The following is a 25,373-nucleotide window of genomic DNA, read 5'->3' as shown; positions in this document are numbered from 1 at the left end:
TGTACAGCCTTCTTCAACACAAAGTTCACAAAAAAGCAGCAGCAGAAACACACGTACAGCAGCCGCCTCCTTCCTTGTGCTTTTCCACGCTTGTGTGTCCCTTTTGCTCCACGACTCCCCAAAAGGGAAGAGAGAGAGAGAGAAGAGAGAGAAACTCTCCAAAAGTGGCTCTCTTCCCAAAAATAATCCCTAGGGCCCCAAACTTTAATAAGTTCCCTAGGGCCACTAAGGCCTAGGGGCAAACTTTAATAAACATTAAAGTTTAATGTTTCTAGTTCCCCCCTTCACACCTAGGGATGTCCACACATCTTAAACTCTGTCCGGGCACCCCCCATGTGAATCATAAAATATTCTGACTCTGCAACCACCATGCCCACACTTGTACTGTTCCATTTTCACAGGGCCATGACACCCTCCCACTTAAAATAAGATCCATGGTTATATAAGTGACTGTTGTTGGCGAAAGAACTCTTGAAGTAATTCTGGGTACTATTGTAGATCTTCATCACTTTGCCAAGTTGAATCTGAATCATCCAAGTCTTTCCATTGTACTAGGAATTCTGTAATAATCTTCTGCCGAGTTTCTTTCTGTTGTACATCAAGAATATTTTTTGGGATTAAGATCATATGTTCATCTTCAATCTCTGGAACATAATCTGAAATATCTGGAATGGGAGAATCTCCTTGTACAAACTTCTTGATCCATGATATGTGAAAAGTCGGATGAATCTTTCCTCATGAAAGTGGCAACTCCAACTTATAACTCAAAGGAGAATTCTTCTTATTAATAATCCGAAAAGGACCATAGTAACATGGTCGCAACTTTGGAAAAACTGATTTCACTATTTTATATCGACGAGGAGCTACGAACAGAAGAACCATGTCACCTTCTTTGAATTCATCATGTCGGTGACGTCAGTTAGATGCTTGTTGATATTGTTCTTGAACTCGAATCATCTGATCTCGAACTTGAAGAAGAACATCTTGCATTTCTTGAACTAACTGATCTACTAATGCCACCTTGTGTTGAAGAACAAAGTTTGATGGCACAACTGGTGTATGACCATAAGCGGCTTGAAAAGGACTCATTCCTATTGCTGTGTGATGAGAATTATTGTAAGCAAATTCCATCAATGGTAGATAATCTTCCCAAGATGCTAAGCGAGACTGAATATAATGTCGAAGCATCTCTTCAAGAATTTGATTAACTCTTTCAGTTTGGCCATCTGTCTGTGGATGATAGGTTGAACTGAACAATAAATGTGCCAAGTGACTTAAAAAGTGAATTCCAAAAATGCCTTGTAAACTTAGGATCTCGATTTGAAAGATCAGAAGCATCTGTCATAACTTCAAAAGGAAGACTGGGGTCTGCGATTGCCATTACTGGAGTTGTTGTCAATGCCACCTTTAGCTTATCAAAGGCATGAGAAGCATCATCTGTCCATCGGAAAGCAGGTGCTGATTTCAAAACCTCTGTCAAAGGTGCTGCAATTTTTGAAAACTTAAAGACCTTCGTGTGATAAAAATTAGCAAGATCCAAGAATGATCTGACATCATGGATATTTTGTGGTGTCGGCCAATCCTGAATAACTTGTATCTTCTTAGGATCAATAGAAATGCCTTCAGCTGAAATGATGTGCCCGAGGTACTCTAGTGATGCCTTGAAAAATTCACTCTTTTCTGGGTTGACAAAAAGTGCATTATGAAAAACTGCATGTAGATGCTTTTTGTGATCATCGATTGAAGCACTAAATACCAGAATATCATTTAGATAAATAATCACGAACTTGTTCAGAAATGGTCAAAAGATGTCATTCATGAGACTCATAAAAGTTGTTGGGACATTGGTTAACTCGAAAGGCATGACCAAATACTCATAATGTCCATACTTCATGCGGAAGGCAGTCTTGTGCTCATTACCTTCACGAATACGGATCTGATGATATCCGGACTTGAGATCAATCTTGGAAAATACTTTGGCATGAAGCAACTGATCAAATAATTCATCAATCCAAGTAAGAGGATATTTAATTTTGATGGTGAGATTGTTGAGGGCACGATAATCAATGCAAAGTCGCATTCACTTATCTTTCTTTTTCACGAGCAAAATTGGTGCACCAAAAGGACTCTGACTAGGACGAATATGACCCTTGTCCAAGAGTTCTGTTAACTCGCGTTGAATTTCTTGGGATTCAGCAAAAGAGACCCAATACAGAGCTGAAGTTGGTGGCGAATTGCCAGGAAGTAAATCAATCGGATGATCCACAGGACGTCGAGGAGGCAAAACTGGAGACAATTCTGCAAGAAACAAATCCAAATGCGGGGCAAAGAAGGGTTGAGCCAAATATGCCACTTTGGAATTCTGGTCAGGCACCGTCTTCGTAGCAGAGAAAACCATTAAGAGTGTTGAAGAGCAATCGGCCTTATGAACCCACCGCTTTGCCTGTAATGCAGACAAGGTTGGTGTGGAGGGTTGATTGCGAACACCTTGGAGATCGATGTCCATACCATCTTTGGCAAACTATAAAGTGTGGCTACGGAAACTGATGATAGGATCATACTGATATAGCCATTGTTGACCCAAGGTCATATTGTATCGAGATAAAGGCATAACCTCAAAATCCATCTTATCACGGTATTGGTGAATGCGAAAGGAAAGTCGAGGAGCCGTCGTATTGCAATTAAAACGCGATCCATCTGCCAACTCAATCTCATAAGTGTGGGTATTGCGAGTGGTGCGTATCTTCAAGCATTGCACCATAGTTGTGGCCACAAAATTGTGAGAACATCCGCTCTCAATTAGAATGGTAATGGGACAGCCATAAATAGAGCCAATTAGTGTCAATACGTGAGTAGACACGGAGGCTAGAATTGGAGAGGCAAGATGTGTTTGAGCCACTGATGTAATAATGCAAGGTTGCGCATGCTGGGATATAACCATAACACGCTTGCTTTTGGAAGTTTCTGCAGACTGGACCTGAGACTTGTCTTCGGAGGTGGAAGGTTCGACATTGGAGTTCTGCAGATTAATGGATCGTTTAGGACATTTGAACCATCTGTGGTTTCCGAAACAAATGGTGCAGAGACCTGTCTTCTGTTGACCGGTACTAGCAGTAGACTGCTTTGGGTTTCGTGAATGGGCGCATCCAGAGTCACGGCCACGGTCTGATCCTCGTGGTTGATAAGATTGTTGGCGCCATGGTCAGTCAGAAAAGGACCCCTCATTGTCGAGGCTTCTTGAAGGATTGCTGCTGCTGCTGAGAACTGGGGCGAGGTTCAGAACCGCCAAAGGGTTTAGAACCATCACGAACAAATTTGTTGTCGTTGCCGAAAGTAGAAGAGCCTGGGCGATCTTGTGACGAAGATCCCCGTTGTGTCGCTGGCATGTCGGCTATGCGTTCAACATAGCGAATAGCAGCTGCAAGGTCAACTGGGTCATATTTGTGAAGATCGGTACGCAACGTGGGAGTAAGTCCCTTGACAAAAGCGTGTAGCTTGTCTTCTTGGGACAATTTGGAAATTTCCAGTACCAAGCTGGTAAACTGCGAGATATAAGAGGCCAATGATCCAGTTTGGGTCAAATGCTGTAAGCGAGATCGTGCTTGAAAATCTGCATTGGCAGGTACAAACTGCTTACGGATGAAACGCTCAAATTTGTCCCACGTGTTGACGGTCTTCGCATCAGACAGTCGCCGTTGCCACCATAAAAATGCATTGTCTTTTAACAAAGACGTGGCGAAGGTAATCTTTCCTGCATCGGTGAGGTCCATGGAATCAAAGTACAAGCGGAGCTTGTACAGCCACCATTGGTCAAGAGTACGCTTATTGCGTTGGCCGAAAAAGGGTTCAGGAGGTTTTATGTCCAGCTTCTTAGTTGTAGATGCTTGTTATAAGCGATAAATTACTTTTAAGTCATCGGCTTCTACCTCGGGGGAGTACAATGTCGGTGTCTAGAACTGGTACGTCGATCGAAGCCATTGAAGTCGTAGGTTGAGATTGCATCTGCGACGTAAGAGTCTCCAAAGTCTTCTGGAGTTGACTTTGCATAGTTGCCATTGGTTCTGCATCTCTTGCTGCCATTGGGTGAGAGCAGGTTCGTCTTTAACGATTGGTTCATTCGCCATGGTAAGGGATGCAACTAGATTACTCTGCTGAAGCTCCTGCTGGCGTTGTTGTGCCCTAGTGAGAACCATCGCCAAAAGAGCGAGTGGGTGCCATGAAGGAAGGTTGAGGTGAGGTTGTCAATGGAGGAGCAGGAATAAACCACCCGGTGTAGTGTGGTCGATCAGGAGGAGAGAGTAGGGGGCTAGGACTGGGACTGGCAGCTGGTGATGAAGGAGTGGGTGTCCGAGGAGTATATGTAGGTGTGGAGGGTGGAACACTGAATTCCAAAGGAGCCTACTCAAGGTAAGTATTAATCTCGTGGTAGACGAGAGATGCCTCCGGAATGGCGAGGCCAAGATAAGGGTTCCGCTCCAAGAGGAAACTGTAATGATGCAGGTCTCGGGGCGAGGTATGTATCCTTAAAATCCACACATCAAATTCCCGGTCACGGGATGTGCGTGTGGCAACTTGGATTCGGAAATAGGTTGGAGGAGGAGGAGGTAGCATTGGAGCAGGAGAGGTTATAGGTACGGGAGAGGGTGTCTTGAATATAGGTGAACTCGTATGGTCCCTCATCCATAAGCCACCATTGTAGGAAAATTTACTGAAAGACGGTAAAGTGTGTCCAGCAAATATGAGTTGGTGTTTTCAGCCCGTAACAAGTGATATTGGCCCCGGATATATGTTGTGCCCGAAAAATAATGAAGTGGCTGGTTTCTGAAGTATAAAGATGCCACATATTAATGTTTACAGGCACAAGGAAAGATCACACCTGAGAACTGTGTGGAGAATATTGCCATTGAGAATTGCAAAGGCCATGATGATCAGCAAGTACTGAAGTAGTGCGTGCCGAGGAGGAAAACGACCATGAACTAGGCTGGAGCGAACAGGATGTGAAGCTAGGTGGTCGTTACGTAAACGGGCACGCCAATTTGTTGTTGTTGTTGTTTTTTTTTTTGCGCGTTGGTCGGGTTGGCCTGGCTTCTTTTTTTTTGTGCGCTGGTCGGGCTGGCCGTTTTTTTTGTTGTTGACCGGTGTGCTGGGTGCTGGCTGCCGACTGCTCACGTGGTTGGTTGAGGCCACGTGTGTGGAAGGCTTAAGTGTAAGCCTTAAATTATAAGGCTAAAAACTTAAGCCTTTTTTTTTGTGTGAAACGTCACCGTGAACAGTTGTGTCTTATGAACACGAAAGGTGGCGCCCCTTGCTTGGATAGCGATTCAGCTCGAAAGGATGCGATCAGGACCTCCAGGGGAATAAGGGGGAGCCTGCTAGCACATGGATGCAACCTTGGTGTGAGTCTCTGCTTCCCATCGTTTTTATAAAAAAAAAGACAAATTTGGGGAAAAATGACTAATCGTAAAATTGGGCAAAGGGGTCAAAATTGGATGGGGCATTCTCTCCTGTTCTTCCATACAACTGTTGCTATCCCTAGTTCTAAGGTTAATTAGCTGTTCTCTCCTGTTCTTCCATACAACTGTTGCTATCCCTAGTTCTAAGGTTAATTAGCTGATTTAGGGTTTTTTATTTTTAGGATTAGGGTTGTGGTTTTTTGGATGTGGGCATCCTATAGGATGGAACTTGTTTGCTCTAATACCATTGTAAGGACTTCCTAGTCTATTAAGACATAATTAAAATTGAATACAAGAACTAAAGATAATTAGAGAGCGGAAGGCGGAGTTGTTTGCATTGAGACACAAGGCCTTGTTAAATAGGGCCCGACGAGGTACAAATGAAGAGGCACATCCCTGACGAAAGGGTGTGACTCTTGAATGAATAGTTATGTCTTTTGGACGTAGAGGTGTGTCCTTTAATCAATAGATGTGTCCCTTTGAAGAGACGTGTCCTTTGATGATGACCCATGTGACAAGGTGTGACCCTTCACTGGTGTCCTTTCAATGATTAAGGGTAAACAAGCTCCAACATGTAGGATGCCCACATCCAAAAAAACCCTAACCCTAACCCTAAAAATCAAAAACCCTAAATCAGCTAATTAACCTTAGAATTAGGGATAGCAACAGTTGTATGGAAGAACAGGAGAGAACGCCCCATCCAATTTTGACCCCATTGCCCAATTTTACTTGATTAGTCATTTTTCCCCAAATTTGTCTTTTAAAAAGAACCGATGGAAAGCATAGACTCACACCACGGTTGCATCCGTGTGCTAGCAGGCTGCCCCGTATTCCCCTGGAGGTCCTGATCGCATCCTTTCGGGCTGAATCACTATCCAAGCAAGGGGCGCCACCTTCGTGTTAATAAGACACAACTGTTCACGGTGACGTTTCACACAAAAAGAAAGGCTTAAGTTTTTAGCCTTATAATTTAAGGCTTACACTTAAGCCTTCCACACACGTGGCCTCAACCAGCCATGTGAGCAGCCGGCAACCACCACCCAGCACACCGGTAAACAACAAAAAAAACGGCCAGCCCGACCAATGCACAAAAAGAAAAAAGAAACCCGGCCAGCACAACCAGCGCACCCAAAAAAAAAAAACAACCTGGCGTGCCCGTTTACGTAACGACTAGCCGGCTTTGCATCCTGTTCGCTCCAGCCCGGTTCATGGTCGTTTTCCTCCTCGGCACGCACTACTTCAGTACCTGTTGATCATCATGGCCTCTGCAATTCTCAATGGCAATATTCTCCACATAGTTCTCAAGTGTGATCTTTCCTTGTGCTTGTAAACATTAATATGTGGCATCTTTATACTTCAGAAACCGGCCACTTCATTATTTTTCAGGCACAACATATATCTGGGGCCAATATCACTTGTTACGGGCTGAAAACACCAACTCATATTCGTTGGACACACTTCATCATCTTTCAGTAAATTTTCCTACAGTGGTGGCTTATGGCTGAGGGACCATACGAGTTCACCTATATTCAAGACACACTCTCTCCCATACCTGTAACCTCTCCTGCTCCAATGCTACCTCCTGCTCCTCCAACCTATTTCCGAATCCAAGTTGCCACACCCACATCCTGTGACCGGGAATTTGACGTGTGGATTTTCAGGATACATACCTCGCCGCGAGGCCTGCATCATTACAGCTTCCTCTTGGAGCGGCACCCTTATCCTGGCCTCGCCATTCCGGAGGCCTCTCTCGTCTACCACGAGATTAATACTTACCTTGAGCAGGCTCCTTTGGAATTCAGTGTTCGACCCTCCACACCCACATATACTCCTCCGACACCCACTCCTTCGCCACCAGCTGCCAGTCCCAGTCCTAGCCCCTTACTCTCTCCTCCTGATCAACCACACTACACCGATGGGTCTATTCCTGCTTCTCCATTGACCACCTCGCCCTAGCCTTCCTCCACGGCACCCACTTGCTCTTTTGGCGATGGTTCTCACTAGGGCACAACAACGCCAGCAAGAGCTTCAGCAGAGTAATCCAGTTGCATCCCTTACCATGGCGGATGAACCAATCATTAAAGACGAACCTGCACTCACCCAATGGCAGCAAGAGATGCAGAACCAAATGGCAACTGTGGAAAGTCAACTCCAGAAGACTTTGGAGACTCTTACGTCGCAGATGCAGTCCCAACACTCTCAACCTGCGAGTTCTACGGCTTCGATCGACGTACCAGTTCCAGACATCGACATTGTACCCCCAGAGATAGAAGCCGATGACTTGAAAGTAATTTATCGCTTATTACAAGCATCTAAAACTAAGAAGCTGGACATAAAACCTCCTGAACTTTTTCCGGCCAACGCAATAAGTGTACTCTTGACCAACGGGTGTACAAGCTCCGCTTGTACTTCGATTCCATGGACCTCACCGATGCACAAAAGATTACCTTCACCGCGTCTTGTTAAAAGACAATGCATTTTTATGGTGGCAATGGTGACTGTCTGAAAGCTGAGTTGTTTGCATTGAGACACAAGGCCTTGTTAAATAGGCTCGAAGAGGTACAAATGAAGAGGCACATCCTTGACGAAAGGGTGTGACTCTTGAATGAATAGTTGTCTTTTGGACGTAGAGGTGTGTCGTTTAATCAATAGATTTCTCCGTTTGAAGAGACGTGTCCTTTAATAATAGATGTGTCCCTTTGAAGAGACGTGTCCTTTGATGATGACCCATGTGACAAGGTATGACCCTTCACTGGTATCCTTTCAATGATTAAGAGTAATGGAGTCGCAATCGTGACAGGCACTGACTCTAGAGAGGCTATGGAGATACGAAGGGATGGAATCCTATCCGTCCAAGCAAGAACCGAGGTGGCGGTTGGGGGAGGGATTCCATCACTCTCCTAATAGCACCACCTATCATTGGGAGGAGACGAAGGTATTCCATCTAAGACTTGGAAAGCAGACTATCACGGGAAAGCCCGAGACACCAGCCAAAGGGTCGAACGCTCGGTCGAAGCTATGCTACCACCTTGCAAAGAAGGCTTGGGCCGTACGCACTGTGACGGGGCTTAGCTACATGACTCTGTCCAAAGCTCTAGGCAAATCAAACCCAACCTGATTGTAGCCACACCCCAAGGGATGAATATCAGTTATCTTTCTAAGTGCGTCAAGAAGCCTTGTCTATAACGGATCCCTGAACTGTCCGCACGCCGGGCGGCTATCCAAATCTTGTACACCAAGGTGGAGGCCTCCAAAGAAGCGATTGTGGAAGCGAGGAGCTGGAGGTCCGCTTCTGAAAAAGAGAGGCAAGGGACGACGTCCTCAGTTGGGGATGACGGAGTGGCTGCCATGGAGTCCTCCTGGGGGTTCGAGACCAGAAGATGCCAAGTCTTGCCACAGAAAATTGCCCGAAAGCTAAAAGAACCTGAAGGGGAAGAGGGTAAGGAGGGAGAGAAGTAGGTGGGAGCACGGCAGGGCAAGGTGGGGGCTAAGGCCAGGGCGGCTGAGGTGCATAGACGGGGGCTGAGGCGGAAAAGGAGCAAAGACAGGGCTGAGGTGAGGGGGGGGGCTGGGGCGAGGGAGGGACAGCAGTGCGAAGGAGGGGGGCAGCAGAGGGGGAGGCGGAAGAGAAGGCGATGAGGGCGGGGGCGCTGGAGAGGCAAAGGCGAGGGGGCCCAACGGGGGGGAAGCACAACGAGGGAGGGGGAGGCGGAAGGGAGGCAAAGGCGAGGGAGAGCAAGGGGAGGGGGGGGGGGGGCAGAGGTGATGGCTGATCAGGTGTTGGCGTGCAGGGGGGAGCTCCAGCTTCACTTGTTCCATTTAAGTCACAAGGGCAACTATCTGGAAAACAAGGCCCCTATCTGTTAGCTTTCTTCCTTTGTCAATATCATACCTGTGACTATTGAAAAATATGCCATAATACTTTTTTGGAAAAAAAACTTTGCATGTCTAGACAAGGTGCGATTGAAGGAAAAGAGTGTGACTAACTCAGATACGATTGACATCTCGGAGAGGTATCTCAAAGTTCAGAAAGCTTTGTATAAAACCTCTATTCTTTATATATATATAATAATTATTATTTTTTGCATTTTTATTTGCTATAAATGAAAAAAGAAAAACTGAGTTCTTTTACTCTTGGCCATTTGCAGAGAGCCTTTATTTTTACAAGACAAGGGAGACAGTTTCTACATGTATGCTTGTTTCACTTCTTGCCTGTCTTTTAGTCTTTTTGTTAAAAAGTGTGGTTGGGACTGCAAGACAACAGGTTTGTATGATAAAAGCTAATTTTTATTGTTCATTCTTTGGTATTGGGTGAATGTACAAGGAAAACCATGACCTTCTCCCCATTATCTGCCATCACCTAGGTCAGGCATGGAATCCATTAGAGCCCAGCGGCCACCCCTACCAGGGCAGTCAAGATCCCATTTCTCAAGCTCTGGAGTTTCCACGTTTGGATGACTTTGTCCTCATTCAGTGCATCGAGCTTTCTGGACTCCACTACTGACCGCAGATGGGGCACTCGGCAAAGAGAGACAGCAGACTTCCTCGGGCATCACTAGTCAAGAGACTAGGGTTCTGCCCTCCCCTTCTCCTCCTTTCACCTCCACCCCTTACTCTAGAGAACGGGGGGGAGGAAGGAGAAGGATCAATGAACTAGTGCTTCACTGAACGGCCAACAATCCTCACTGTACTAAGCCTAGTATCTGGGATGATATTTGCTCAATCTCCATCCAGGCATGATAGAATAGATGATGCAATCTGTAGCCTCCTGGCTCGGGAGAGCAATGACTTGTAGAGGTACGCCTATCCTAGAAAAAACTCCCAGCCATCTCGGATGATAATCTCCATCAAAGGTCCCAAAGAGCCACTCATGGAGTATAGCTGCATCAATCTGATCAATATGTATGCGAGAGCCCCTAAGATGCTGAATGGATGCCGCTCTCCGATCCATCAGAAGACTCTTAAAGGTCTTCCAAGCAAGAACTACATATACACATCTCTCCCATCCTGACCATTGCATGTAAGGAGATGCACCAAGTGGCCGACCGGCCTCATCCCTAATGAACTCATTCCATATAATATGTTGTTGGTCAGCCTCATCCAAAGACCTAGGAAGCCTCTGTCGAAGGAGTGGTCTCATACTTCTCCATGTTTTGACAATGGCCTCTATCACTGCAAGCAAGCACAGTACTGTGGGCATCACGATACATGCACGAAACTCCCTTGATCCATCTTTGAGAGAAACCCATATGGCTAAGAGTACCCCCAAGGAAGTCCCAATCAACTCTATCATAAGCCTTCTCAAAATCCAAAAACAAAATGGCTGAAGGCTGATTACTCGCTTTGGCCCATTCCATGGCCTCCCAAAATGAGAAAATGTTATCAAAGATGCTCCTTCCACGTAAGAATCCATTATGAGTATCATGAATGGCATCCTACAAAATTGGGTGCAATCTAATGATCACTGCCTTGCAAGAATCTTATATGCAGTCCCAAATAAGGTGATAGGTCTCCATTGGCCAATCAATGTCTTATACCCACTCTTAGGAATAAGATAAATAAGCCCCTTAGTGAGAGAAGAAGGCATAGAACTTGTGTCCCACATCTAGTGGAAAGCCGATGTGATCTCAGTCCCAATCTCATCCCAAAAAGTAATGAAAAAAACATGGGAGAGACCATCCTCCCCTGGACACTTACCATGAGGTAAGGCATGAAGAGCATGACTGAACTCCTATATAGAAAAAGGGGCATCCAGAACGGCACATATCTTTGCAGTAGTCAAATGTGGCAATTTATTCCAAACCTTCCTCTGTGCCTTGTGTCTCAAGTCAGAATGAAACTCAGCGCTAAGAAGCTAGCAATAGAAATCAATGCTAATGTGTCTAACCGTAAAAGGATCTGAATGAAGAGTGCCATGTGAATCCTGCAACTGCTTGACACTATCTCTAGCATGAGATGGGCCGTGAGTAGCAAAGAAGTCTTTGTTGCATCTGCCACCCATTTGGGTCCAAAAGGATTCCTGGGCATGGTAGCGGTAGGCCGCACCTTGCTCCAAAGAGTGATGAAACTTTGTCCTAATAGTACATAAAGAGTTTACAACCCAGTGAGCATGAGGGTGTTTCTCGTGCTCTTTGGAATGCCCTTCCCTCTCTATCTTCGACCCCATCTCTCTCTCTCTTTCTTCAACCTGTCCACCACCAACTTTTCTGCACACCACCTTTTCCCCTCTCTTTGACATACGCCATGTGATACCTCTTCCCTCTCTCTTCGACAAAAGTGCTCCTCTCTCTCTCTCTCTCTTTAATATAACATTTCATTTCATTTTCATTTCTCGGTGTCTTCGCCCACTTGTGCCGTCCGTTATTCTCTCTCCTTGGCACATCTAACTTCTCTAAGTGCACATTCACTTTCTCTTTTCAACACCTCTCTCTCTCTCTCTCTCTCTCTCTCTCGGCTAACCTTTCTATCACCCAGTCTACGGTCATGGATTTGTATTGATTTGTTCATGCTTAAAATAAGTCTTTTTTTGCCAAAAAAAGAAGGCTTATAAAGAAGAAAGTTATCAGGAAATCTTCACTTGAGTGCTGATTAAATGCAACATTTATAAAAATAAATCTCTTTGAGAGTCTACACATTAGCAGTCCAAGATATATAGGTTTCAAATCATTGTGAATCCAGTGGCTTGTTCAATATTTTGGCCTATGCATCTACTAAAGCCCAATGAAATACAGTTTTATCAAAATATGAGGTTTATGACCATACGTTGTTGTGCACATATAGAAGAGGAGCTCTTTTTTCTTTTGGAAAGTGTGTAAATAATCTTTAAACACTGTCATTAATATTCTTCTTTTTGCAGGAAGGGCAATTTTAGGAGTGCTATTAATGCTTATACAGATGCGTTGCAAAAAGATTCAACATTGCTGCTGTATCCATATGTACTTTTTTCAATGCTTGTTTACAATACGTATTGCGTGGGTGTCTATCTGAATGTGTGCTCATGTGTGGGTGTTTCCATGCTCATGTATGTCCTTTTCTTTCTTCTGGAAGTCTCTTGTTTATCAACACCAGTAGTAAAAACATGGAAATTGCAATCCCTGCACTCATCGTCACATCAGGGTGACTCAAAGCCGGCACATGGTTATGTGATTACTTTTGTTAAATCTTGTACATTGGGTTCTTGAATTTTTACCTACATCTGACTTAGAGGTGTAACCTACGATTGTAAAACGTCGGAGGGGTTGGTAAACATTGGCCTATGGTGTTGTTTGATGTGTGAGAGCATTTTCATAACTCGCATTGTAATTACCAATTTATAGGCAAAAACCCACGTGGGAAAAGGAGCCCTTTTTATCCTTTGACCCAACAAGCATGACAACGCCTTCTTAATAACTAGCTCATCACAGTGAGACCTCATAAGTTCCCAAATTGAGGGAATCTTGTGTATGCCAAGGGGTTATTAGAATCTCAGCAAATGAATAATAGTGTTTAAGCTTAGGATTTCTATATTGAGGGTATGTGTGATGCATATTATCTTAGACCAGAAGGCTGTTTTTCCCACTAGTTTGTGAGATGACCTCAATGATTTTGGCTTCACATGTCTATTTTGCACAACTCACCCTCCCCCCAAAAAGAATAAAAAGGGGTAGTTTCTCAAATGGCTTTTTGGAAACTATAGTTGTGCAATGAAAATGCTAGTCAGGCTATGCTTGGGTTTCTAAAGGAGAACTTACCATCTTAACATACAACTGAAGGTGCTTTGGAAATAGAGCAGCATGTTTTTTGCAATTGAAGCAGTTCGAAGCATGTATTGAGGACTGTACAGCTGCATTACAACTCCTGAAAGGAAAAGAAGCAGACATTCAAGAGGAGGAGCTGCAATTGCTTTCCAATGCCAGTAAAGCAGGTCCTACATCAATGATGGAGGCGGCTTTTTGTGATACTGGCCTCAAGGATTTTGACATTGGCGTTATGAAGTTTCTCGTACAAGAAAGTTTGAAGCTTCTGTGTAATAAGGTACATTCAAAGGAGGAGAGCCTGAGCACATGGTATAACTTAGCTCAAAGGCAGATTCTGCTGAGACGTGGTACAGCTCTGTGCAACATAGCAGAGTTCAAAAGGGCCAAATTAGACTTGGAGGAGGTCAGTACCTTAGTTTTTCTGATGATCATGGAGCTGATTAAATGAGAAAATCTCCAGTTAAATTTTGAGTACTCCTGTTGTTTGTTTGGAAACTAAGTTTCTGATGATGCTTAATTTTTCTGTAAAATTTTGAGTACTCCTGTTGTTTGTTCGAAAACTATGTTTCTGATGATGCTTTAATGTTTCATGCTTCAACAAAGCTGTCACTTGCTGTCATAGAATTAGAACATTAGCAGCTTATTCAATTCTCGGCTTGAAATTGACATGAGACCCCTCATAGCTACATCAAATGCACCTTAATGTAGATGCTACATCAGAGGAACAGTGTGGTGCGAGTTTTAAATAACATGGTGTGGTAGGTGGGAAGCAGAAAACATCTAAGATGATCTCCACCTTTAGCCCAAGGAGATCACATATGCAGCACACATTTAGGAGTTATTGCTTGCATTTTTAACACTTTTGTAGTCATTTCCAGATTATATGATTTAGAATCATTTGAATCAAGTGAGATTGATAGCTGTTTAACACTTTTCCAGATTATATGATTCAGAATCAAGTGAGATTGAATGTCGTTTAACCATGTGTACATACTCCTCATGTCTATGGCGTAAATGTCCAATTCACTAGCTTCCAAGCAAGCTTGTGATTTCTGCACACCCCCCTTCTCCTCCTCCTGGATCATGTGTGGATTACTCCTTCAGGTATCTGCCCATTGAGGTTCTCTCCTTTGCCGATGTCGTGGCTCCCGTCTGCATCTACGTGGTTCTACAGCACTCCTGACACTCACTATGGTGTGGGTGCCATTGTCTTTATCCTTCCCCCTAAGTGTGGCCCCAGGGTACAGAGTGGAGCTGCAACTCAATGGTCTGAGGTTAAACCATCTTTTTTTAAAGTTTGTCAGGGACCTCTGCATCATGAGGTGCGTTCCGCCAACCTTTCACACTGCCACACCTCCCCTTTGCTGCCAACCTACTCGTTAGGTGACCTACCTTCAACCACTCATTCCCAACCCCCCTACACCAGCAACTATGGCAGGAACCCCCATGAACCATCTGACTCGCCCTCCTCCATCCTGTAATCAGCCCGTCCTCTGCTATAGATGTGGGGAGTATGGCCACTACCAAATCCAGTGCCCCCTTCCTGAAGGTGCATCACCTTGTAGTAGGCACTGCCCAGAATCCAAGGATTATTACACCTAAGATTGCCCCAGACAACGGGCATCCACTTCAACCGACTTTACATTCCAAACAGTTCTGGCCACCTACTTGGTTTCAGCAAGAACTCCACCATCCGCCTGCTCTGCTCCACACAGCCCTTCCTTCCCCACCCTTGGTATATCAGTCACACCCACAACCATTCAGGTGGATCCACCATCAGCCGTAGCGGTCACCCATGGACAAAAGAGGGCCATGCCATAACCAACCCATGCAGGGGATGAGCCTAATGATACCAATCTTCCACTTCCCCTCACAGTCATAGACCACTCCTTGCAAGCCTTCACTGACTTCAAGGATGAGCCCAATGATACCAATCTTCCACTTCCCCTCATAGTCATAGACCCAAAGTATGCAGAGGAAGTCAAAGTGGAGCTGGGAAGCCCAAATCTTCTCCCAGTGGAACACTTAGAATGGCTATCACCTATGGTCGTCTCCCCTAACAAGAAAACCAACAAGATCTGTGTCTGTGTGGACTTTCGGTCCCTCAACAAAGCTACCATCAAGGACGGATTCCCACTCCCATTCATGGATCGTGTCCTATAGGATGTGGCCCTGCATGCACTGTACAATTTCATGGACGGTTTCAGCAGGTACAACCAGGTAGCCATCCACCCAGTGGACCGCTCCAAGACAGCATTCGTCACCCAATGGGGTACATACATCTACAACAAGATGCCCTTTGGGCTATGCAATGGCCCAGCCTCCTTCCAACGGGTCATCACACCAATATCTTCAAGGATACCTTCTCAGTTTCCTCCGCACTTTTCTAACTTTACAGGCACCCAACTATTCTCCCGCATAGAAGCTTTTTCAGAACACCTTACACAGCTAGCTTTAGTCTTTGCCAAGTGTCGCTCTTATAAGTGTCATTTCTTGGTGGTCCAAGGCACACTCCTAGGTTACATAATCTCTTCTGAAGGCTGGCCCACCCGACCCTGATAAGATCGTCGCCATACTTCTATTATCTCCCTCCATCAATCCCAAAGGAACCCAAGGCTTTGTCGGACACACCGTGGCTATCATGGTGGCTTAATAGATATGTATGCTGAATCCTGATGTAGCTCTTCCCTGGACCTGCCTAGCCAAACCCTTCACCATCTTCTAGTGGTCCCGACCCAGCGTCCCATGCCTTCACCTAACTTCAAAAGCACCTCACTGAAGCACCAACCCTCATTCCACCAGATTGGTCGATCATCTTTCACGTCCATACAGATGCAAGTCTCATTGTTGTTGGCGCAATCCTCACCCAACCGAGTGTGGAGTACAAAATGGACCGGGCTATCTACTACGCCAGTGGCCTCCTCACTCATATATATATATATATATATATATATATATAATTTAAAAAAAACACAAAAGCTAAAGCAAAAGCTAAGCCTAGCTTTTCGAGATTTTTTGGCTTTTGGGAAACCTTTATAAACCCCCTCACGTGGGCTTCTTGCCACACATCTCTCGAGTTCTCAAGTTCTCAAGTTTTCAAGCTCTCAAGCTCTCAAGTTCCCGTACACTTTTGTTGTGCAAAGATCGAATTTTCTCTCCACGTACCCTCTTCACGATGTCGACCCAAGAATCGGAGTTGGAGCCCCTCGTGGAACGCGAAGGCTTGCCGGCTACGGAAGGTACCGATGCCGATCTTTTTGACGATTTTGTGTCAAAAACAGATTTCCAAGAGTTCAAAGTAGCTCTCGAAGCTTCTTCGTCGGAACGTCAGGCACAAATCGACGCTCAAATGCAAGCTTTGCAGAACTCCATCGCTCTCTTGACCACTACCCTCTCTACTTTCTCGGGAATGGATACCTTGGCTTCAGCTTTAGGTCCCAATATTACTCCGGAACCGTTCAGGGGCGAGCAAAAGTAGCGAACCAAGGAGATCGTGGACACTTGGCTACATAAGTGGCAAGTTCACTTTCAGTTTCATCCATATGATGACGTAAAGAAGATACAGTTAGCAGCAGGTTTCCTGTCCGGCAAAGCTTTGCTTTGGTGGAAGGAACTGAACCCAAAGCCAACGACTTGGGAACAATTTGAAGACGTCTTCAAGAAAGATTTCCTCAAGAAAGAGGATGATTATGATGTTGTTGCCCGGTTTTCAGCTTTGACCATGACCTCGCAGCACCTCACTTATGAGGTCTACCTCCAGAAGTTTCGTGACTTGCAGATGAAAGCTACAAAGATGGATCCCACTACTCTTTTGGAGTTTTTCGTAGCTGGTTTACCCGACTCGTACCGATTACAGGTTAAAAATAACAAATGTAAAACATTGGACGAGGCCATTCATTCAGCTCGTATCTATGATGATACGATGGTCTCTTCCAAGTCGAAACCCGTTACCGAGCAGGGGAACAAGCATAAAAGAAAGTTCTCCGCACCTATGGCTAACACGACTGAAGGCAAGTCTTCGGACCAACCTTCGAAGAATTCCAGTTCGACACCAGCGAAGAAGAAACGACTCCTTAGGGCTTTAAAGCTCAAGAAGGAAGGACGTTGTTTTATCTGCGAAGAAAAAGGACACATGCGTAACGAGTGCCCGAAGCAAAAGGGTACCAAGTCAAACGCAGGACCCAAGCCAAAGGCAGCTAACCAGTTGTCTTTGACAGATACGTCAATTACTGTACTTTCTCGCCCTAGTACTTGTTCTGATTGTCTGTTCAATTCTAAGGTATTTGGCATGCATGATCTTCTCCGAGTTTATGGAGAAGTGAATGGCCATAAAATTCACATTCTGTTAGACCCTGGCAGTTCGCATAACTTTGTTAACTACAAACTTGTGCAGAAATTGAGTCTTGATACGACACTTAGCGACCATACCTATGAGGTACGTCTACCTGCGGGAAGACAAGTTTGGGATCGCAAGGTGGAGATGCTTCCAATCCAGATTCAGGACTACAAAGATACTCTGGAATGCTATGTCATGCATCTGGAAAATGTAGACTTGTTATTAGGGATTGAGTGGTTTAAGACTCTTGACGTCCCGATAGATTGGTCTAGTCATATTTTTTCTTTTCAGCATAGGGACACCAAGTATAGTATTTTAGGTGATTGTATTCATCCCTCTCAGGGACCTCTTGTAAATACAATTGATTTTGGAAATATAATGAATTCTTCTTTGTATACCGCTTTCCATTGTATATTGATTCCACTTTCTTCTTTTCTCATCCCTTCCATGGATGTGAATGAATTAAGTGTGTTTGAAAGCAAAGAATTACAGAAGATACTTGATTCGTTTCAAGATGTATTTCCTAAGGAACTGCCATCGGGTTTACCACACCTGAACGGGCAGTAGATCATCGTATTGACTTGATCCCTGGTGCTCATCCTGTGAGTATTCCACCTTATAGGATGAGCCAAGCTGAGGAAGATGAGTTGGCTAAACAACTCGAAGATTATTTGAGGATGGGCCAGATCCGTCCAAGTAAATCACCTTGGGGTGCACCTGTGTTGCTTAGGAGAAAGAAGGACAATACTTGGAGAATGTGTATAGATTATAAAAGATTGAACAAGTTGACTATTAAGAACCGTTATCCTCTCCCTAGATCAGATGACCTAATTGACCGGTTAGCAGGAGCGAAATATTTCACGAAGATAGATTTACGTACTCGCTATCACCAGATACGTATCATGAAAGGCATGTCGAAAGAACCGCCTTTCGGGCTAGGTATGGCCATTACGAGTTTCTCGTATTACCTTTTGGGTTAACCAATGCTCCAGCCACTTTCCAACAAATAATGAACGATCTTTTTCGTGAACATTTTGGGAAAATTTGTGGTGGTGTTCCTGGATGATATTTTGATATATAGCCGTACTCTTGAGGATCATGTCAGACACCTCACGATTGTCTTATCTATTTTGAGACAGAATCGACTATATGCTAAATTGAGTAAATGTGAGTTCTTTATGACCGACATCATTTACTTGGGACACAAGATCACTAGAGATGGATTGAGCATTGACTATGACCGAGTTCAGAAGGTTTTGGACTGGCCTATACCGCGAACAGTGAAACAACTTCGTTTTTTTCTCGGTTTTGTTGTTTTTCTTCGGAAATCTGTACAGGAGTACTCTCAGCTCACACTACCGATGACCGACTTATTGAAAGGTCGTGGACGTAAGTCAAATCAGCCTATCACTTGGAATAACGATTTGGATATGGCCTTCAGACTTTTGAAAGATAAAGTCAAGGAAGCACCTATCTTAGCATTGCCTGATCCTAGTCGGCCTTATGTTCTTGAAACTGATGCCAGTGACTATGCTATCGGGGCTGCTTTATTTCAAGATGGTAGACCGGTTGCTTTTGAAAGTAAAAAGCTAGACGATACTCAATCTCGTTGGCCAACCCTTGAGAAGGAGCTTTATGCTGTGATTCATGCTCTCAAGGTTTGGAGACATTATTTATATGGCTCCAAGTTTGTGGTATTGACTGATCATCAGTCAATCAAGTATGTGTGTGATGCGGATGATTTGAGAGGCAGGAAAGCTCGTTGGGCAGAGTTAATGCAAGATTTTGATTTTGAGATCCGTTATCGGAAAGGGTCCATGAATAATATTGTAGATGCGCTTAGTCGGATTAGAGAGGTGAATACTTTGTCGTTCACCGAGATTTCTACTGACTTATTTTAGTCATTGAGAGGGCTTTGCAGGACTGATAGTTATTTTGGTCCATTTTGGCAGAAGATCCAGGACGGGAGCTCATTGATTGACCAAGACTCGGTGACTAAGCAGTCTACTATTCAGGCTGCAGGAGGTCAGTGGATGATTCGGAATGGTTTACTATTCCATAATGACAAAATTTGTGTACCACAGATCCCGGACATTAGGTCCAAGATTCTGAAGGAGTGTCACGACGCCCCTTCTGCTGGACACCCTGGGGTACACAGGACACTATCATTAGTGAAACACACTTTTTATTGGCCGAAGATGAAAGGGTATGTAGAAGATTATGTTCTCAAGTGTCAGATTTGTCAGGCAAATAAAGCTGAACGCTTTAGACAGGCTGGGTTGTTGCATCCTTTGCAAATCCCAGGTAATAAATGGGAAAGTATTTCCATGGATTTTATTACCGGATTGCCAAGAACACATCAAGGCCACGATTCTATTTGGGTTGTGGTAGATCGCTTGACAAAAATGGCTAGATTTTTACCGACCCGGAAGACTATTATAGCTACGCAATTAGCTCGACAGTTTATCGAGCAATTGTTTAGACTGTACGGGTTACCGCAGGACATAGTCAGTGATAGGGACTCTAAGTTTACGAGTGATTTTTGGAAACTTATTTTCGAGAAGTTGGAAACAACTTTGAATTTGAGTTCCTCTGATCATCCTCAATCTGATGGCCAGACTGAAAGAGTGAATCAGATTTTGGAGGATATGCTTCGAGCATATGTATCCAAAAGACAGAGTTCATGGGAGGATTATCTTCCTATGTTAGAATTTGCATATAACAATACTAAGCATACGAGTACAGGGTTTAGTCCTTTCATGCTTTTGTATGGTTTTCAACCTAGATCACATGTTACAGTAGGATTCTCAGGACTTCAGCATGATGCAGCACGTAATTTTTTGCAAGATATGCAGGAAATGTTACAAGTTGCAAAGGAATCTATTAGAAGTGCTCAAGATCGAGACAGGTTTTATTCTAATAGACATCGTTCACCTAGAGAGTTCTCTGAAGGAACGATGGTGTATCAGCAACAAGAGCGATTGTAAGAGAGATAGAGAGTGAGAACGAGATGACAATGAACTTTGAGAATTAAAAATCGATTGTGAAAAATGGAAGTTTTGGTAATAGTGATTTTAGGGCATGGCGTAAGTCAATCAAACGGCAAAAAAATTGACACACTAATTCATGAAGTGGATTCATGGTGCACACAATTCGATGTGACAAGGCCTACATGCTCATTTTTGGACCTATGTTCTATGGTGAACCCAAACTCCTGCAACAACAGCATCCATCTTGCCAATTTGCCTTTAAGATTAGGTTTTCTCACTGGATAAATTAATGCATGGTGATCAACATGAAAAACAAATCAATTACCCAAAAGATAATACCTAAACTTGTTGACAAAATACACCATGTCCAAAGCTTCTCTCTTTGTCGTGGAGTAATTCTTTCGAGGAGCTGCAGACAACATCCAACTAGCATAATAAATCGGACGAAACCATCCGGCCTTGGTTTGTTGTTGCATTAAGGCACTCCCGATGGCAACATATGATGCATCCACGAAGACATGAAACAACCTCTCCCAATCCGGAGGTTGCATGATTGGTGGTATGGATAACATCATCTTCAGGTGTTTTCGGATGATCAGCCAATCTGTTTCCCAATTATGTCGAATCTTTCCATGATGGAGCCATGGTCGGCCAAGCAGCATCGGGTATGCTCCAAAGTTCTCCGGCATCTAGAGTACCACAAAGGATGCCTTCAATTTACAATTAGCCACATTAATTTCTTGATTCTAGACAATGCCCACAAACACCACTCCCCTCTAATTCGCCATCTTGATAGCAAAGGGTGTCGGTTGTATACATGTGATGCCTAAGCTGTGAGCCATTTCTTCTAATAATGCATTAACCTCGGATCCTCCATCAATGAGAACACTAGGTATTGTCCATCCTTTAAATGTCACTTAACTTCCAGAATTTCTTCATCATAGTTTGGAATTGGTTCTACTAAGCCACATTGAACTGTGTTCATCTGACTGTTGTTAGAGTGAACTTTCACCAACAATTCCACAGGCACAATCTTTGTAAAAAGATGTTGCCTATAAATAGACACCAAAGCATAGGAATTGATCCAATGTGATACTAAGCTTCATCTTCTACAAATCCTTCCATAAATCATACTCTACTGATGAATCAACTATTTGCACTTCACTTGCTGCAATTGGAGGTAACATTCGTCCCCCTGAACACACGACACTCTTGGTTTTCCTGCCCCTTTGACTTGGTTGTGGACACACCGTTGCTCCTCCCAATTCTGGGGTTTATCCTTTGTCCTTGGTTGATTCTCATTCTCCATATATCAAGCGCCCTTCTGATTGCCATGACAGCCTGTGGAGGCTCCACTTCCTCCGGAATTGATTGAGTTTGCACTAAATTAATCGTTGGAGGCTAAGTTGAAGTGGACCCCTCTCCTTATGTTTTTTGGAGTTCCATCTGATGTCGTTGCCGGATCGAACACTCCGTCTTCTGATGAGCTCATGCCTTGGAGTAGTAACACTAAATGGGTGCCCCTGGCGCACCTCCACGAACTCGTTCGTAAGGGCGAGCCTGTGGTATGCCTGTAGTGGGCTGATTGATTGGTGTTATTTGTTGCACTGAGACTGCGGACTGAGTTTGCTCTATTTGACACTACGAACGATTGACTCTGCTATTGTACCGGCAAGTCTCCATAACATGAGTGGTGGTCTAGCATATAGCACAAAAGAGACCAAGTGGAAATTCTTCCTTAGTATGACTTGCTTGGAACACTTCGTACACCAGACATTGGATCGTTGCCCATATCTAGCTCCTCCTGCACCTCCATCTTGAAGCTTCGTCCACGCGGCCACAAGTCTTTTCTCAACTATCTCTGGCTTCTGGCTTTTCTTCTTTCAGTTCTTGTGTTGGGATTTTGAATCCGACTCCGCATCCGAGTCGTCATCCGAAGTGCCTTCCCCTTTCTCATCCTCTGAAGAATCCTCTTAAGGTTTCGTTTTCCTCTTCAAAGTGGAACTCTTCCCTAAACTGCGCTCCGATCTTCGAGCAACTTCCACCAACCCATCAAACCTGCTGACACAAATGCCACCGTAGGTTTCAACTTCTTCTGTAGGCCTTGAACTAACCATTCTCCCTTAAGGGCCTCAATTGGCCGATCAACAGGATCAACCCAACTCCGTAGAGTATGGAATTTGGCTACATAATCTTCCACTAGCAAGCTCTTATGATCCAGACAATGCAATTTCTCCACGACCTATGGAGTCTTATCCTTCTAGAAGCAGTGCAGAAAGGCATTGTGCAGGGCCGCATAAGTTGGAAATACGTTAGGGCCATACTACACATGCCAATTTGTCGCTTGCCCAGCAAATGTCCGATTGAATGTGTTGCGCTTCTAAACTGCAGTGACAGTAAGTGGCATGCCATTGGCCAACCACGTATTTTCAAAATTGGCCACGTGTGTATTCAGATCCTCTTTACCATGGAACTTTGGATACTTTAGGGACACACGTTGAACCATGACAGAAAGCTATGGAGGCAAAGTTGCGCCAGCAAGACCAAGTGGACTTGAAAAGATTCTTGGACTTGTTGGAGTTGGAGCAACAGAAAGACGTGTTGAGAGAAATTTTGCACCTACGCTAGTAAGCGGCAATCCAGCGATAAATAAATTATGAGCCGCACGGGAGGTTACCACTGGCGGGACATTGAAGTTCTTCGTGTGCCGGCTATCCTCTGAGTGAACACTGGTATTGACTTCCTCAAGCCTAACATTGGTGCCATCTTCTTCCTCTGCAATGGATACATCATCACCGTCAACTTTCTCCCCTTGATGATGCAGTGCAGCTTGTTGACAACACTCCATACAAGCATCATAATGCCATTTTCGATCCATCATCAGTGGAAAATCCAGTAATTGGCAAGTGGGTAATAATAGTCATTGCCACGCTCAACTTCCAACAGAAAAAGATTTTCCACATCGGATTGAGTATGGATTGGAAATACGACCGGATAACTCCCAAGGAGTGCTAAAATAGGCTTGAATTTGAAAAAAGGAAAACATTCTAAAAGACCCAAGGACAAAGACCCTCGAAATCACAGCTATAAAGAGTGATTCATATGCACTTCATAATCACTAGATCTTTATCTAACGCTATAAAGAGTGGTTCACATGCACTTCATAATCTTGGCATCAAATTTAATCTTCATTGATGGAATGACTCCAACTTTGGATATGAATATGTTACCAACAAGGGCTTTGGCATTATTAGATCTTTATCTAACAACTATAAAGAGTGGTTCACATGCACTTCATAATCTTGGCATCAAATTTAATCTTCATTAATGGAATGACTCCATCAACTTTGGATATGGATATGTCACCAACAAGGTCTTTGGCATTATTGATGAGTTTAGGAATGCATCCCCAAAGCAAAGATGTTGAAATATTGAGGTTGCATCAACATTTTGTGAGTGAGAGGAGGCAAGTGGTACTTTGAAATTTGTTGGTTGAGGGGTGGCATAAGTTTTCCAAATTTATGAGGTGAGAAAAGATGAAAAGATGTAGAGATTACATAGATCAAGCGTGATGTCATAAGTACAAATGAAATGTACTAGTCACATATAAAGTGCTAGCCACATGGATTTTTCCAGTCACATGGGTTGAATGCTCTTTTGAGCTATAAATAGTTATGCTTGGGCTCTCATTTCTATAGAGATTTATGTGAATTGTGTTAAGCCAAGCTTCTTTCTAATTTTGTTTCTTAATTTTTAACTATGAGGTGGATTATATGCATTGAACCTCCCTTGCTACCATGATTTCCAACATAAATGACACAAATTTGATTTCTTTTCTTTTTAAAAGATTTACTATGTCGGCATTTAACCATTAACTACTATACAATGTGGTCTTATCTTTTAAGGGTGCAGGTGTCCATTTGATATTCATAACATAAGTGATTACAATCAAGGTGTAAGATTGGATATAGTCTAGCCTTATTAAGTTCTTTTTTGTTTGTACTAAATTATAATGCAAAATCCGTAAGCATTTTTGTGAAAGGCATACATTTGCAATACCAATTGATCTTTTCTTTTAGGGTGTGCACGCCTTACCAAAATTCTATCTAGAAGTTTCCTAATGTCCCTCAAATTGTAAGAATGTACAATATTCATATCCTACAGAGGTGTAATGATATATGAAAGAGGGAGTTGGTTCATAGGAACAAAAAATCTCTTTTAATTATTCAAGTAGGAAGCTTATCTAAACTTTATACATTAACAATGGGTTGGTAAACATTTATGAGCTATTTTATTTTACCAAAATTAAATATGGTAACCACGACATATTCTACATATGATTATTGTAACCTTTTAGTAAACATTGGATATGCAGGTACTCTCATTCAATTTAACCAATAAGCAAATGGAAGAGTTCTATTATGCTATGCATAATGTCTTCCCAAATGTTGAAACATGAGAACTATAATGTTGGAAAATTCCTCATACATTCTCACTCAAGATGCTGTTACAAACACAAATTTTAACTTATCTCTTCAAAAAAGGCTTCATAGATAGCTCGTATTAAGTTGCTTCTACACTTTTCATGCCTCACCCCATCTTCATTGTTTTAGAGATTAATTATTATTCATACCTTATACTTGCACATCAATAGTGGATTAAATCCCATTAGCAATGTAAAACAATCTAGCTTTGTTAACTTCTTAGATGTGATTATCATAAAACTCTTGTTTTTCCTCCTTATATATCAATGAAAGTTCGTGTGTGTATAAACGAAATGAGCTTTGCATCGTCAATTACAAGAAATGACCATTTTGTGAAAGAATCTAAATAAAAGAAAAATTTATCAAATATAATG

The 25,373-nt window shown here is 43.5% G+C and overlaps 1 protein-coding gene across 1 annotated transcript in view; it reads left to right on the top strand.

Annotated features, from left to right (window-relative positions):
- Positions 1–25,155, top strand: part of LOC147642094 (uncharacterized) — a 125,851-nt gene extending 100,696 nt beyond the window's left edge. The window contains exons 9-13 of the mRNA XM_086802851.1: positions 9,406–9,466; positions 9,602–9,643; positions 12,310–12,378; positions 13,205–13,592; positions 24,891–25,155. Of these exons, the coding sequence (XP_086658977.1) occupies positions 9,406–9,466; positions 9,602–9,643; positions 12,310–12,378; positions 13,205–13,592; positions 24,891–24,974 (644 nt within the window). The 3' untranslated portion in view covers positions 24,975–25,155. The remainder of the gene's footprint in view (positions 1–9,405; positions 9,467–9,601; positions 9,644–12,309; positions 12,379–13,204; positions 13,593–24,890) is intronic.
- Positions 25,156–25,373: the final 218 nt, after the last annotated feature.

The sequence above is a fragment of the Cibotium barometz genome, chromosome 1, assembly GCF_041138505.1.
Source record: "Cibotium barometz isolate CiBa-2024 chromosome 1, ASM4113850v1, whole genome shotgun sequence".
Taxonomy (NCBI): Eukaryota; Viridiplantae; Streptophyta; class Polypodiopsida; order Cyatheales; family Cibotiaceae; genus Cibotium; species Cibotium barometz.
This window is presented reverse-complemented; position numbering and strand designations above follow the sequence as displayed.